General features: G+C 41.4%; 1 protein-coding gene across 1 annotated transcript; it reads left to right on the top strand.

Annotated features, from left to right (window-relative positions):
• The first annotated feature begins 13909 nt into the window (after positions 1-13909).
• LOC146666011 (apelin receptor B-like) lies at positions 13910-15950 on the top strand. Its single transcript, XM_085413822.1, has one exon. It carries the CDS (start codon positions 14004-14006, stop codon positions 15066-15068), a length of 1065 nt encoding a protein of 354 aa, XP_085269948.1. The 5' UTR covers positions 13910-14003; the 3' UTR covers positions 15069-15950.
• The last annotated feature ends 1199 nt before the right edge of the window (positions 15951-17149 follow it).

Below are 17149 nucleotides of genomic sequence, written 5' to 3'. Positions count from 1 at the left end.
GCCGTCCACCTGTGGACCTTCTCCCTCTGCTAGTGCTCAGTGACACTGGTTAGACCTGATCGTAGACCAGAGAGGGTGTAATGGGAGACTTTGTGTTTATGGCTAATCTGCAGAGGAGGAGATGTGACCCAGACGTGATCCCATAACCACGCTCTGTAAAGTGCAGATGAGAATTTTGAGCTTTAGCAGTGTAATCGCCTGTTGCTGGGCCTCGGTTGCATGCAAGGACATCACTATACTTTGTTTAGCTTTTAAAATGTTTCACCCCTACTCCTGAGTGCTTTAAAAGTAGAGTGACCTGAACAAGTCTTTTAATAACAGTGAAATCATCTTCAGAAAATAAGTGCTCTAAATTGGAAATGCTATTTCTCCCAGTGGTGAAGCTTTTTGCAGGCTAATAGCGGTGTGTGTGCGCACACTGAGAAGAAAAGATGATCCGGGAAAGTGAAACAATCATGTATTTTGTTACACTGGAAGCAACAACAATCACCTTCTATCCACAGTGTTCTTGCACAGTTTTCTTGGCTACTGCATTTTGCACCATGCCCCTGCTAAAGGTCCCCAGTGTATATGAAGCACAATGTCCTGGTTTAAATAGTGCCCATAATTCAGACGTGTTCAATTTAATTTCTATCACAACATTTAATTTAAGTCAACCCATGAAGATACCCAACCCAATACAGAGAGCATAGATGCTGATGAGCTGGACACCAGAAATTGTTCTGATATTTTGAAACTTAATCTCGCTAACATTTGCAACTTTATAAATACAGGGCCAGCGCTTTCTTATGCACTTTTATGTTATGTGGCTCATTTTATTTGTTAAAATATGTACAAAAACCAGTATAACAACATTTCTTCAAAAGGGAGCATCCCAGAGGTGGATAAGGATGAAATCCACAATATTTACTCACAGTCATTTAACCATTTTCCTTTCAGCAGATTCACATCAACAGCATGCACATACAATATGTGTATGTAAGCAGATATCTCTCATGTGATGTCTGTTTATACACTGTAGCTGTTTATGGGGGGGTGAGCAGAGTGAGGTGGATGATCTCACGATGCCATATGTGTGAAGCGTCTGGGAGATTATAGTCTGCCTTCGTGAGCTCTAAAGCTCTTGTAAAGCTTTTTGGTAACAAGGACTGAGGGTCTGAAGCTTTATCCCCACCTGCCACCCCCCATCCCTGCCCAATGGGCAAATTAGAAGGGGTGACTTTAAAAAACAAACAAAAATGAAATGCAGCCTTAAGTAAACTGAACATTTGTGGAACGTTCTGAAAAAAACCTGCTTTACAGTGGCTAACTATGATAGAGCAATTGCTTAAATGAAATTCCTGCAACAGAGAAAGCTTGCAGGATTTAAAACACTCAGCAGAGTCTGCTGGTGTGGCCTTCAAAGCACAACTGTTACCGTCAAGTCTTGAACTTTGAGCACCAACAGGAGTTTCTGAGAGGCCTGCTGTACTTATAAGGGGATCAGTAGCTTACTGATATGTGCAGGAACCCATCTTAAATTTCACAGAAGGCGAGTGTCCCAAAGCCAGCACCAAAGTGATAACAGAAAGTCACTCTTTGGACTAACTGTAGAAACGACATCGCATCTTGGCTTAAAAAAAAGTTAAGTGTGTTACAGCTGTCAATACCCAATGAGATAAAACAGAGTGTGATGTGTTCAAGCTGTTGGAAGGATGGTTTACCAAAGTGAAAATACCAGGATGTGGGGGGAAATATGTAGTTTCTGCAAGTCGATGATTCATAAGTCAATGGACTCGTGTGCTCTTGAAGTCAGACAAATTATTATTTGTTTAATTATTCCTGATTACATTTGGGATGAGGTTATGATATCACTACACTGAAATATATGAGATCCCTGCAACAGTTTGCAAAGTTGCGCGCGCACACACACACACACACACACACACACACACACACACACACAACTGAGTATCATCAGCATAGCAATGACAATAAACACAGCCCAGCTGGTTGATAAAAATCCCTGAAGGGAACATGTGAGGACAAGATACAACAAGAGTGTATCTCTGAGAACTGTGCATAGTGGGCATTTTAGCAGGTAGGTCATCTCATCTGGACTCTTATCCAGGCAGATACTGGTTATCTGCCGCTCGATGTTCTCTCGCCTCTCCAGCTCCATGATGACTGGCACCACCCACTCCACAAGGTCCTGGTAGAATTCCTCAGCAGGGTAGTGGTATTATTATTTATCTTCATCTCTCAGGGCAAACTCTTCTGGGGCTTTCACCTCGCCGTACGTCATCTCCTCACACACGCTTGCGTCAATCTCATTAAGAGCCTTCCACTGCTCTTGTGGGTCCATTATGATTTGCTGATATGATTTTTCTGAAGTCTGCATTTGCGTGCAAAACCAAATTATTGCTGGACAGTGCCAGACAAAACAGCTGCTCTTGTAAAACTAATCCAACCCAGTACTCCTTTAGGAAGGCTGACTTTTTATGGGAGAAACATGCATTTAGGAAATTATCCATCTTAGTTGTCTGAGACCTTGTGGACATTCCAGTTGGTAACCCCTCTGTATTTGGGGGGCTTTGATGAGAAGTTTCAAGTAGCAGAGCAGCACGTGTGGGACAGGAAGAGGAGTGGAAGGTGTCAGGGGGGGCAGACAGATGCTCATTGAATGGACAGTGAACAGGAAGTGTGTGTGTTCCCTTTATCACTCTCCCTCAGGATAACAGTAGTTGGGAATGTAACTCTGATGATCTCAGCTCCATCAGCTTTTTCTGACACTCTGTGATTTGTAATAGGAAATGATAGCACACACCTGTTTGGTTTAAGCCCGGGGTTCCCCCCAGTCTCTTTTATAGAAAAGTTACAACTAAGCAAGCAATCACCGAAAGAATGATTTCCTCTCTTTGTAGCCTGTACTGCAGAGCATGAAGTGCAGGATAGCAAAGCCTTGAGGTTCTAGGACCACAGATTCTCTTCATACAAAAGATCCAAGAAGATGCAAAGAAATCGCTGCCCTTTATAGACTAAATATAATTAAAATTTATTGGGTCATGTCAAGTTTTATACATTAACAGAAAAAAAGACGTCATACAGTGAAATGATAATATTCTTTGGTTACTGCAGCTCTGTGCACCAGCATTGACAGTTAATTTGCCAATTTTCCACCAGATTTCAGTATGTTTGAAGTTGGCTAGGCTCTTGGTTACACAATAAACAGCCTCTACTCCTATCAGGTTTTCTGTTTTAGTAACCTCCATGTGACCTCTGACCTGCTGAACCTCCCACTCTGTTTCAAGTTGTTTTCGTTTCATCGCAGTCACAATCTCCTGATTAGCCTTTGTGTTTCAATTTGCACGTTTTCTTTTTGGGATGTCACTCAAACACTAGCGCCGTGCAGTACTTGTATCAATCTGATACCAAGTGAATACAAGGCCAGTATTGCCAATACCTATACTGACACTTTTAGGCAGCTTATGCAGGAGAGAGCAGTGTGCCATGATTTATGACATGAATCATCATCAACTTGCAAATTCTGGACACATTTTAATGACGACTAAATCACTGTGATGTAAACTTTCTGCAATAATCAATATCTATCCCACCACACTAGTGTCTTTCCAATACCAAGGTTGGTATCGATATCATAGATATTTGGCTCTACCCACCTACCTATATCAAACACTGTATGACAATATACAGTGGGGCAAAAAAGTATTTAGTTAGCCACCGATTGTGCAAGTTCCCCCACTTAAAATGATGACAGAGGTCAGTAATTTGCACCAGAGGTACACTTCAACTATGAGAGACAGAATGTGAAAAAAAAAATCCATGAATCCACATGGTAGGATTTGTAAAGAATTTATTCGTAAATCAGGGTGGAAAATAAGTATTTGGTCACCTCAAACATGGAAAATCTCTGGCTCTCACAGACCTGTAATGTCTTCTGTAAGAAGCTTTTCTGTCCCCCACTCGTTACCTGTATGAATGGCACCTGTTTGAACTCATCATCTGTATAAAAGACACCTGTCCACAGCCTCAAACAGTCAGACTCCAAACTCTGCCATGGCCAAGACCAAAGAGCTTTCGAAGGACACCAGGAAAAGTATTGCAGACCTGCACCAGACTGGGAAGAGTGAATCTACAATAGGCAAGCAGCTTGGTGTGAAAAAATCAACTGTGGGAGCAATCATCAGAAAATGGAAGACATACAAGACCACTGATAATCTCCCTCGATCTGGGGCTCCACGCAAGATCTCATCCCGTGGGGTCAAAATGATCATGAGAACGGTGAGCAAAGATCCCAGAACCACACGGGGGGACCTGGTGAATGACCTGCAGAGAGCTGGGACCAAAGTAACAAAGGTCACCATCAGTAACACACTACAACGGCAGGGAATCAAATCCCGCAGTGCCAGACGTGTTCCGCTGCTGAAGCCAGTGCATGTCCAGGCCCGTCTGAAGTTTGCCAGAGAGCACATGGATGATACAGCAGAGGATTGGGAGAATGTCATGTGGTCAGATAAAACCAAAGTAGAACCTTTTGGTATAAACTCAACTCGTCGTGTTTGGAGGAAGAAGAATACCGAGTTGCATCCCAAGAACACCATACCTACTGTGAAGCATGGGGGTGGAAACATCATGCTATGGGGCTGTTTTTCTGCCAAGGGGACAGGACGACTGATCCGTGTTAAGGACAGAATGAATGGGGCCATGTATCGTGAGATTTTGAGCCAAAACCTCCTTCCATCAGTGAGAACTTTGAAGATGAAACGAGGCTGGGTCTTCCAACATGACAATGATCCAAAACACACCGCCCGGGCAACAAAGGAGTGGCTCCGTAAGAAGCATTTGAAAGTCCTGGAGTGGCCTAGCCAGTCTCCAGACCTCAACCCCATAGAAAATCTGTGGCGGGAGTTGAAAGTCCGTGTTGCTCGGCGACAGCCCCAAAACATCACTGCTCTCGAGAAGATCTGCATGGAGGAATGGGCCAAAATACCAGCTACTGTGTGTGCAAACCTGGTAAAGACCTATAGTAAACGTTTGACCTCTGTTATTGCCAACAAAGGTTATGTTACAAAGTATTGAGTTGTATTTTTGTTATTGACCAAATACTTATTTTCCACCCTGATTTACGAATAAATTCTTTACAAATCCTACCATGTGGATTCATGGATTTTTTTTTTTTCACATTCTGTCTCTCACAGTTGAAGTGTACCTCTGGTGCAAATTACTGACCTCTGTCATCATTTTAGGTGGGGGAACTTGCACAATCGGTGGCTGACTAAATACTTTTTTGCCCCACTGTACATTTAAGCTGATGGAAGCCTGCAGGCTGGACTGCTCAGCATGTTTATTACATTCATTGCAACTGAAGCTGTCAGAGGATGATTATACTTTATCTATTTGCATATTTAAAACATAGAGGAATGCATCATAACTTAAAAATGCCTACAGCTCTAATTCACTGTGGTTAAACCATTCCAATTTTAACATATGATTATAATAATTAGCTAAAGTCATCCAGCGCTGCTTGTAATCTATAACGGGTGCTAACATGCAACAACTACTCATTTTTTTTTTTGTTTTGTTTTTTGTAAATCAAAAGCCAGTGACAATGAAAATGTCGTAGCTCATGAGTGAAGTTTCAGCAGCTAATTTTGTATTATGTAGGAGATGTTCTGCTGATTTATGGTGTAAAATATCCTATAACAAGACCCATCCCATGTGAAGAGTTTTTGGCACTGTTCGTGTGGCGTGTTTATCTCTTCACCGGGGGATGTTTGTTGACTCCGCTCTGCTGCGTTGATGATGTTTTCCACTAATCTGTATTGATCTAAAGCCACTTCCTGCCATTGTTTTTTCACATCCCCACTGTCTCCTCTCTTCCTGTCCATCTAGTCCTCTTTTCCCCCGGCAAGGAAACCAGGGGCTTGAAGAGGATACACAAAGAAGGGGATGGGGGGGGGGGGGGGTAGTGCCGTAGGCGAGTATTTAAGCATTACTGATGTTTTAGGGCCATTAATCTGTTTACAGGCACGTGAGGGGGACAAAAAGAACAATAATAAGAAAAAATTCCAAGGGCTGTGATTCAAAAAATTAAGATGAAGCTGTGTTAATTATATGAAGGTCAAACCTTGGGATATGTTAGTTGTGGCGTGCATGTGTCTGTGTGTGAGGGGCAGAGTCTGCTCTGACCCTGATAACGTAGCCACTGGTGAGCAGAAGCACTTGCCAGCATTTGATAACACCAACAGAAACATCAGCCGGATCCTTACATCAACAAAGACATGCAGAAGTGTAAAAAATATTGAGGTTAGTGAGTTAGGCCTGCCTTCAGAATAACTCAGAGATACAGAGAATCAAAGTTCCTATCAGAAATGTATATCATTCGATTTATTATAGTGGATCTTGTTTTACTGGGTTTCCTGGGTTACAGCTGGGTTTGTGACCCTAAACTGGATAAGCAGTTATAATATTTTTAAATGACTGCATGAATAGATGGATCTTATTTTCAGACACAAAGCAGTATTCTGGCTCAGCTTCAGTGCAGTATACTTGTTGTAGCTGTACTTGTACACAGTTTTTATATGCAATTAGCACCCTCCCAGAAAGTAACACAGCAGTACAAGCTTCTACAAAAACAACATGCTAATACAAAGCTAAGAACCCAGCAGTCACACTTGTGGGATTGTACCCTCCATTTCTATTTGTACCTTCTTTTGTAGTAGTACAGTAGCTACAGTGGCTACAGGATTTTCCGTGAAGTGTTCTTTGTGTTGTTTTAAAACTTTAAAGCAGCTTTGAGTTAATGCTTAGAAACCAAATAATAGGTGTTCTATGTGTCCTCATTGGCGCAGAGATTGTGGCCAGTATGAGCGACTGTAGCCCAACATTTATACTCTTAATTATGTGATGTGTTTTCTGTTGGACAATGGTTGCATTTTCACCCATTTTCAGTCCAGTCCTTGTACTTAACCAGTTTCAGAGGATTTCTTGTTTCTTTTTCAATTTAAGTTCACTACTTTCTGCACTCGCAGGCTGTCACAAAAGCACATCATCAAGAGTTTTGCACAGTACTGTACAAAAGGAAGCTAATAAGTAATGTAATGCTTCATGTAACACACTTTTCTAAAATGACAAGTAATATGTAAGACATCGCCTAAAAAAGTAGCAACCCCAAGCAGTTACCATCTTTATTTTCAATATAGTGTAACAAATGTCTGTGCACATATATATATGTTATTATTTTTATATAAATGTGGAGAGATTTAAGTCACTTACAATATGTATAGTTTCAAAAATAATCTTCAGGCTTCTGTAGCTTCAAATGTGGTGCAGATCGTCTGTCAGTGTTTCAGAAACAGAAATAATTAGAAATATCAGGTGGATAATTATGCAACTGTAGTACGTCCAAGTAGGGTCTGAAATCTACAAACAGCTGTCTGCACATGTTCCCCACTATGTAGCAAACACTAGTGGATGAGTGAGCGAACAAGTGGACAATTTGACCACAGCGTAAGAAGAGGATACATCATCAACCAGTAGTTAGCTAAGGAGCATTGATTTTACATTTTCATTTTATGTGTATAAAAGTGTCAGACAGCTAAATGCTGTGGTTATCATTTCTCTCACAATGTTTTGGGGCCACAGTAATCTGTAGAAATTCATGCTACACAAGTAAGTGCATTGTGCACATAGGATACAGTGGTGGGGAACTAATGGGAGCGACCTTCAAATACTGAAATTCTCAATAAAAGTCAAAAATAAACTAATAACAGGCACTAAGAGAGACTATATTCTTTTCTTAATATTTGCTTTGTGTGTGTATACGTGTGTCCACTCAAGAGAGAGAGAGAGAGAGAGAGAGAGAGAGAGAGCAAGGGATGTACGTGTTAACACACAGCAGCAAGTGACCTCATTTTATAATTTTGAACTAATGGCAAAAGCACATGTCCATCAAGACCTCTGGTTTGAGGTTACAATAGCTTATTGTATTGCATCCAGTGCAGTCATGGGTGTTATTTTATGAACATGCAGGATTTTGTGTGTGTGTGTGTGTGTGTGTGTGTGTGTGTGTGTGTGTGTGTGTGTGTGTGTGTGTGTGTGTGTGTGTGTGTGTGTGTGTGTGTGTCCATTTCTCAACCTTGAAACTAAACCAGAGGCTTGTGTTTCAAAAACTCTGTGAAGTTTGGACAGCCATAAAAATCTATAAAAATGTTCATGTTACATGTGAGGGATAAAAGACTCAAACACTTACTAAACCCTTGAGGTGCATTTGGAATAGTTCACACAGTTGTTAGGCTACCTAGTGCTCTTGCAGACAACATTGGTCTTCCAACGAGAAGACGAAGAAGAAGAAAAAGAAGGCAAAGGAATGCAGACGATAAAGTTTTCCTGCCTGCTGGATGATCCCTGCAGGAAGAAGGATGTGTTACTGTGGGTTTTACTGCAGGGAACCACTGGTCCTATCTCTATTGTTCCCAAACGGTTTGGATCGTCAAATCGGCATGCATCCTCTCCCTCAACACATAACATTCACACGCATAACTGCCAGTTAATGACACAGCTACAGATTCAGTTGCCACTAAGTCTGCTATCAGTAAATCCACTATGTTTTTCTTTTTCTGCACGCCCAACACAAGTGGAAGACGGGTTCTTTAAATTATCTGACATGTCTAACATTGCCTATGTCCAGAAGGCAAGCCCATTAGCTATTTTTTTATTCACTGAGACCACAATGGTAGCGCCAAAATGAATAATCTTGGGTGATGTTGATAAGAAACAACTTTGAGAATTTTTAAGTATTTTTAAGATTGGTGAGACAAAGACTTTTTGTTCACAGTGACAAGAGGTATCTTTACAGGAGTAAAGGTGAGGCTTTCAAACTTAAGAACAGATGTGTGCTATACAATCATTCTACCCTGGAAAAAGGAACATTACAAGAAATTAATAAACTGTAAAATTACCATTCACAATTTCCATTGACATTCGTGCCAATGATGATTGCATGAAAACTTCTGTACATTGCACCTCCTAGATGAACTACAGCCTTGTATACAACAAGTATAGCTGTATGTACACTTGTTGTATACATACAGCTTGCACCTGCTGCTAACTAATATCAGTTACTTCATCTTTCATCACTCCTGTATTGTTACTATTTGAGCACTGCATATTCAATAACTGCAGTTGTAATCTGTAATTCCTATCTACGTGATCCCTTAAAAACTTTCAGAAGGAGTCCAGTCCCCCATGTCCTCACCCATCCCCCCATATTAGTAACAAACCCCTGAGCAGGCTAAATCCCGCAGCGTGCATAATACAGCTCCAGTCTGTAGCTTCAAATGGCTGCAACACTCAAACCAATACTGAGTAATAAACATACGTCACGTTCACATCTTCTAAACAGAGTCAACTCTATTAAATAAATAAATAAATAAATAAATAAATAAATAAATAGTCTGAGCAAAGCAGGTTTGCTCTCCAAGGCTGTGACCTGAAGACAACACAGTCGCATCTCATACTGCTGTGACTTTGTAAACAAGGGCGGTACGAGTTACTGTACATCTCTCACTATTATATGCTGTATCTGTTTCCTACCATCACCAAACAAACAAACCTCCTTATAGGTCATTATCCTGCAGCAGACAGGAAATGAAAACATACTGATACAGCGCTCTGTGGCTGTAAACAAGCCGCTGTTGCCATGCAACAGTGCTTCTATAAATCATGAATTAGCTCATCACATTTTGTTTATTATCAAAACTCAACTCAGCTTAAGAGACGAGGAGTCGCTCTCTGTAAATATTCTATTTTCACGAATGATCCGGAGTCCAAGCCTGAGTTATTTATAAAAACAAAAATATTCAGGATTTTCCTGTCTTGTCCTCGGATTTGTATTTGATAAATATTTCTGTCTTGGCTCAGAAGACAGCAACACTTTGGAAAGCAGGAAGATTTCTATCAACAGACTGTCCTGGCCAGATGACCTACAAACAGAAAACACTAACAAGTCTGCAGTGGGTTGACCTGTTGTTGAGCTTAGCTGCTGTTCTTCTTGATATCTGAATGACACGCAGTGCAGTGGGGTCATCAGGTCAAAAGTGCACAAAGAAAAAAATTATCTGACCTCTTGCACGTATGCTGCAAGGAAACAAGAAAGTGCAGTATTAGTATTTACACTGCTCGGTTGCTGCGGCATGGCTATTTCCTGATCCTTTGTGACCTTTGTTCTCGAAGTACTATACGCCATTTATTTATTATGGCTGTGAAAGTGAAACACAACTGAAACAGTGCTAAATGTGAGGAGGACAAAGAGAAAATAAGGAAATCTATGTATTCAGTACTCATAGCTTTTGTGCCATCCTGCTGTTAACTGTTAACTGCTGCTCTTTTTAAAAACAAAAAAACAAAAAACAAAAATATAACAATAACTTAAAGTAGAGCTATCCAAAACTCAAGTGAAACATCCCAAATAAAAGAGTATGATCGTTTTACTCTGTATCATCTGCAAGAGAAAAGCTACAGGTGAAAACTTTTTTCCCCACCCACAGTCTGGCAGGGCAACTGGGCACCAGCTGCCACAAGTCTATGCAAGGTAATCACTTCTTAAAAGATGAGCTCAACGCTGGTTCAGCCAAACAAATGTAAAGCTGTAAAGCTCAGTAGTCTCTGCGGAAATATTTATGCATAAACTTCCACCCTGTTGGTAACAACTTGGTGTCAATCACCCCAGCGTCTCTGCTTAAAAGACCAGAATGACACCCAAATGGTCTCGCTCTCCAGGAGCAACTCAAGTGTTAGCTTTAATGAGTTTCTCATAATTAAAAGTGGATATCAGGCTGTAATTGAATTGCTAATATCACCTGTGCTGATCAGTATCTCCTCGAGGGTTATTTTACCATCGGCAACATCATAACTTTTCCACACGAGTCTGACTCAGAGTTCGTCAGAACACAAATAAAACCTTTGCGGAGACAGTTGCCTTGGTAAAGTGGGGGAGGGCGGGGGTGCTGGTGTGCATGTGGTCTGACAACTTAACACACATCAAACAACTGTCAGACCCCCACCAGCTCTCACACACACCTAAACAGAGAGAACACACACCTCATGCTCCTCTAGCGCTATAAGTATCACTGAAAGAGGTCCATAAACACGCAAACACACGAGGCTGCGATAAAAGATCAGAGAGGCGTTCTGCAGCCCTGCAGACACACTTCCACTGTAGCGTGTGTTTATGTCTTTGTGACGGATGACAGCTGAGCGAAGGGCTGGGATTAAGAGTGAAATGCCTTAAAGTGCTTGAAGAAAAGGCAAAACACAAGGAGCATCTTTGTGCATTCATGGCATGTGGTTTAAAGCACTAGGCCACACATGAGAGTGGACTACAACAACAAACAGTATGACACACACAGGTGGCCAATTAAAGAGGAAAAACAAGAGCTGAACATTGTGGAAACAGGCTCTGGTCTGATTAAGTGAAGCAGTCGATGGTCTGCAAGGAGTTACCAGCTCAGTTTCCAGCCTTCAAGAATAAAAATAGAAGGAAAAAAATACTTATTTTGTGGTCTCAAGAAATGCATCACACAAGATTCATAGATTCTGTCTTGATTTGTTTTAAAGGAGACTTTTTGTTAATTTTCTTCTTCCCAAAACTCCTCTACAAAACATAACAAGGGTTTTATTTTTGGGAAAAGTGAGTGGGTGGCAGGCTGATTATCAAGGTCTGGTGTTTTATTCAACTATATGTTCACATTTCTGTCAACACACAGCTAAAAACAGACTTCAGTCCCACCAGAGTACGAGAAGGAAGCTTGCTTTGATTCACTTTGCTTTGCTGTTTTCCTGTTCTGCCCAATGAACTCAGAGCTGGATGGACAATCAAGGCTCACAATGTGGAGGCAACACAAATGCAGTCACATCAATGTGATTACCGAGTACCGCAGGCTAACAACACATCACAATAATTGGCAACAACAAGCAGCTCTGTGACAGTAAATGATGTTGGTGAAAGGACAGGAGATGGGAATATATCCTCATCTTCATAATCAGAGGGAGAGGGGGATGACTAAGGAGGGGACAGGAGAAACATGGTGGAGTGGTGGAGGAAGGGATCAGTGGAGGAAGATTGTTGAGTGATACAGTAGTTGTGTCTAAAGGTCTGTGCCCTGGCGCCACTGCTGCCACTGTGCTGAGAGACGGAGCCGGCTGAAGACTGAGATGTTCCACCTGGACCAACAAAACAGCAAAGAAGAGATGAAGGCTTTAATTTGCTTTTAGAGCCCCCCCCCCCCCCCCCCCCCCCCTTTGTTTCCCTTTCAGTGGTTAGAAATGTGTGATTTTGCACTTTAAGACAGCAGCAAGCTTCTGTGTCAGCTTGTTACATCTCTCTGTTCGCGCAAAGCTCTTTGGAAGTTTGTTTTCTTGCATAAATCTGCAACATAGGCACTCACATATGCAGCAATTTTCTGGCTGCATTTCTACTGAAACCCAAAGACAGAGCAGCAGCTGAAGTAACCATGAAATCACAGAGAATACTGTGAATATATATAAAGACTTTCAAATGAGAGCTTTTTTACCGTTCTTAATGTAAAGTTGGCAAAAAGTTTCATTTAAAAATGTCATTTGACTGCTTCCCCATATAAACGTGTCCCACTTTGTCCCACACAAACACTGTTTGTCCCACATTGGGATGTGGTCACCCTATAAAAATATATATCCAAGTTTCTAAAATTTAGGATTGGAAGACGTTCAGACATGAAACTGTAGGTAAACCCAGGTGTTACTAATGGTGTTGATTAAAGCTCTGCACCTAACAGGACTTTGATTAATGTCATTAGCAGCACCTGTAACACCTACGGTGGCTACTGTGTCTTTTGTGTCACACTGGTTGTAAGTTTTGCTGCTTACAGAGGCACTTTTTAGCATTTATTTTTAAAATAGATGATTATTATTACCATTGTGTTTATGTTTTTCATATATAAATATAGATCTCCAACAAAATAAAAATTCATCTCAAACAAATTGCAGAATGTATCTTTAGTTTGTCTTCAAAGCTAATATTTGTAATGGAAATCTTTGCCTGTTTTAATGGTTTTTGTGTCCTTTAATTCAACAGACCAAAACCAATTTGTGGCTCCACATGTCTGAACATGTACTGGCAAGATAAAAACAAAACAAAACAAAAAAATCCAGGTAAAAAAACCTTCATTTTCTTATTCGGGTTTCGGGTAATCAGGATCGTCCACTACCAGAACGACTCTATTGATATGAAAATTGGCCACTTTAAGGAACTTGCTGTGCCCAGGCGTAACTCTGAGCTGCTGTCCAAACATGTCTGTTTCTTTAATGAACTTTCATCAATAATCTGTATCTGTTATATTTGTAAGTTAGATTTTAGGATTATTTTTTTAGTTTTTACAAACTAAATATGGGAAATTAAATGGTTTTTTTTTTTTTTAGAAAAAAAAGACACACAAAAAACACAAACAGCTAATGTTACAAGTTTTTTTGTTTGTCTTTGTTTTTCGTTGCTCATAGTTACTTCATTTTTAATTCCTGTATAGAATTTTCTAAGACATTTTTTGCACTTTTAAACTACAGGGGGAGTCAAATTTGTAGTTTTCTGGTGGTTTTGTTTGCAGCTTCTCTGAGAGTCTGTACAGTTTACGTTTGCCTCCAGAATTTTGTTCATGTTGCAAATATTTTGTGCATAAAAGTCAGAAATTGCTTGTAAATATATTAAAACTTTGACAGGCTTTAATGAAGTTACTTCACAGTGCATTATCTAGTGTGGCAGTCAGTGGAAAGAAGGGGGTGTATGCAGAGGAGGAAGGAGGAAGGCAGTGGGAGGGTGCGAGTTGGGTGGGGGTATATAAATGGAAGCAGAATTCACATACAGCAACAGACTTGAGTGTGCTGTCAGCTGCTGTGAACCAAGTCTTTTTTTTTTTTACCCCGCTCTCAAATTTTTTTTTAACATAAGGATAAGAAAAGAGGAAAGGGTGAATATGGAGACAACTGTGGGCTACGAGTACTACGAGGACTACGAGGAGCCAGACAACTCCTCAATGTGTGACTACTCAGAGTGGACGCCATCGTACTCTGTCATCCCAGTACTCTACATGCTCATTTTCATCCTCGGCCTCTCTGGAAATGGAGTGGTCATCTTCACCGTGTGGAGATCACAAGGCAAACGGCGAGCTGCCGACGTCTACATCGGAAATCTGGCCCTGGCCGACCTCACCTTTGTAGTCTCGCTACCTCTCTGGGCTGTTTACACAGCCATGGGTTACCACTGGCCCTTCGGAGTGGCTCTGTGCAAGATAAGCAGCTACGTGGTGCTGCTCAACATGTACGCCAGCGTCTTCTGCCTCACCTGCATGAGCTTTGATCGCTACCTAGCCATCGTCCACTCCTTATCCAGCAACCAGCTGCGCAGCCGGGCTCAGATGCAAGGCTCCCTGATAGCCATCTGGCTGTTGTCTGTTATACTGGCCGCTCCGACTCTCGTCTTCCGCACCACCAAGTACGATGCAGAAACCAACCGCACATCCTGTGCCATGGACTTCAGTTTGGTGACACAGAAACAGGAGAACCTGTGGATTGCCGGCCTCAGCATCTCCTCCTCCGCTCTGGGCTTTCTTCTACCTTTCATGGCAATGATGGTGTGCTACGGCTTCATCGGCTGCACGATCAACCGCCACTTCAACACCCTGCGCAAAGAAGACCAGCGCAAGAGACGCCTGCTGAAGATCATCACCACACTGGTAGTGGTGTTTGCTGCCTGCTGGATGCCCTTCCACATCCTGAAGAGCGCTGACGCACTCTCCTACCTGGACTTGTTTCCCGCCACTTGTGATTTCCTGCGTTTCCTCCTGCTGGCTCATCCCTACGCCACCTGCCTCGCTTATGTCAACAGCTGCCTCAACCCCTTCCTTTACGCCTTCTTTGACCTGCGCTTCAGATCCCAGTGCTTGTGCCTACTTAATCTGAAGAAGTTCCTGCATGCGAGCCCGGCCAGCTCCCTGTCCTTGCAGAAGACAGAGATTCAGTCTCTACCCACAAAGGTGTGACTATGGATTAACACCCAGAGGCACGCTGGGGTCAAAATGAACACTGCAGAACAATGTAGGTGAATCAAAAGTTTCCAGTACTGAGTGCTTGTTTATGGTTCAGCAGCAGCCAGTTTCGGGGTGTAACCTTTGCTTTTCACTCTGGACTATTGACTGAAGACTTATGGTTTTGGTGTCTGACAGCACCAAAACCCCAGACTTTTTTTTTTTTCAGCAGGCACTGAAACTGAGCTACATAAGGAAACATAAGAGAGACTCATTTAAAAATAAGGGGAATGTACTTTTATTAAGACTGATATACTCATCAGTTCGTCTTCTCCTGTGGACTTTCTGCAAAAGTACTGAGCTATAAAGTCTGAAATCATGTCCTCAAGTCATGGGAAACTATTAGGTTGATTATGATCATGCAATTTCCCTCTCTCATTACTGTTTTTTTATTAATAAACTCTTGAGGTGGAGGTGTGACATATTGGAAACTGTGCTCTTGAGATCTGTCTTGACTGATCAGTATCTGCACCACAGCCAGCAGGACTACGTCTGTGTGTGTGTGAGAAGGGTGTAAGTTAGTCAGTAAGAGGTGTTTGAGTCTGATAAGAGTAGCGTAAGAGGTGTGTGTGTGTGTGTGTGTGTGTGTGTGTGTGTGGGTGGGTTGGGGGGGTGGACAGACCAGACAGACAGATGGCAGCTGACAAATGTTTTCTAGCTGCGGAAAGCCCCAATTAAAAGGTGACTGTATCGACAGCCTCTGATGTTTCTGCCTTTGAATATGAATGAATTTGTTCCCTGGTAACAACATGAAACCCATTTTTCTGAATATACACTATTTTTTGAATTCATGTCTATGATTTGTAATTAAAAGCCGGTGTTTTGAAGAGAAAAAAACCCAGTCTCTCTCGATCTCTCTCACTTTGTTATACCCTGCTGTGATATCTTGTGGAATGTATTTTCTCCAATCCAGTGAATACGCGTCTTCCTGTTTGGTGAGTTGCTCAGAGGAGGCAGCCTTCCCTCCTATTGTGTTTCGGGGGGCCGAAATCAAAGCGTACAGTATGTCTGGAGGAAATGCACGTTGGACTTCTGTTTCCCTCTTCAGGCGTGTTTGTTTCTTCTCTTACAGTTCCCCCCAAATTAATCAGTGAGCACAAACGGGATCAACCACACAGAATTCGGCTTTGTCCCAGACAGAGTCGTAAGTGTTAATTACCAAAACTTCACTTGTAATCCGCGCTGCTGTGTATCCCAAATGCATCTGAATTATTTTGGTAGATATCAATATTAATGTGATAGCACACTGAGCTTTAATTCAGATAACCAATTCGGACTCTAATGAGCTTTTTACAGGATAAATTCAGTGACAGCGGGGAGACTTGGGGATTGGATTAATCCTGGGTTACTAATTTGCAGTGGACTTGCCGTCTCTTTGTAAAACCTTAGATGAAGCAGAGCTTTGTCTAAATCAGTTAAGACTGAACACCACATTTAAAGGTGACACTGTTGGAAATTATAGTAAAAACTGGGAGCAGGATTTCCTTTAGCCTTGAGCTCTTACTTCAAAATATACCTACTATACTCTTCTATATAGCACAGAAACCCATACAGTACAGCACAGTACAACCTTTGTAGTGATATTTCTCTCATATATAACTGCATGAACCCCAAACTCAGTTTCTTGCCTTTTTTAAAATCTTTACTATGGTAATATAGCAGCTTTGTTGCAGCAAAACCTTTGGAGAGGAACTGAGACAGATCTTAATTGCTATATTAGTTGCAGATGCATTCACACCAGTCAATATCTAAACATTAAATAATAAAATACAGCTACAAAACCACTAAATTAATGATTTTAACTTAAACATTTACATTCCCATGAGTTTTGGCACTCATCACAAGTAAAATACCATATTACACTGTAAAAATTCTCAGGTCACAAACATGTGACTGTTTTTTTTTTTGGCTAAATGTGACCAAATTGAATTTCTTGTAGGAGGAAAACTTCAGCTTTGAATTCAGTTTGGGAAAGTCGAAAAAGTCTTTGTTATGAAAAAGAAGGAACTTAAACAGCTGCAGCCACACTCGCTCTG

Source organism: Rhamphochromis longiceps, linkage group LG7 (assembly GCF_057381845.1).
Source record: "Rhamphochromis longiceps isolate RC_006_pf linkage group LG7, R_longiceps_female_GT1.1, whole genome shotgun sequence".
NCBI lineage: Eukaryota > Metazoa > Chordata > Actinopteri > Cichliformes > Cichlidae > Rhamphochromis > Rhamphochromis longiceps.
Note: the sequence above shows the minus strand (reverse complement) of the source record. Positions and strands in the feature narration are given on the sequence as shown.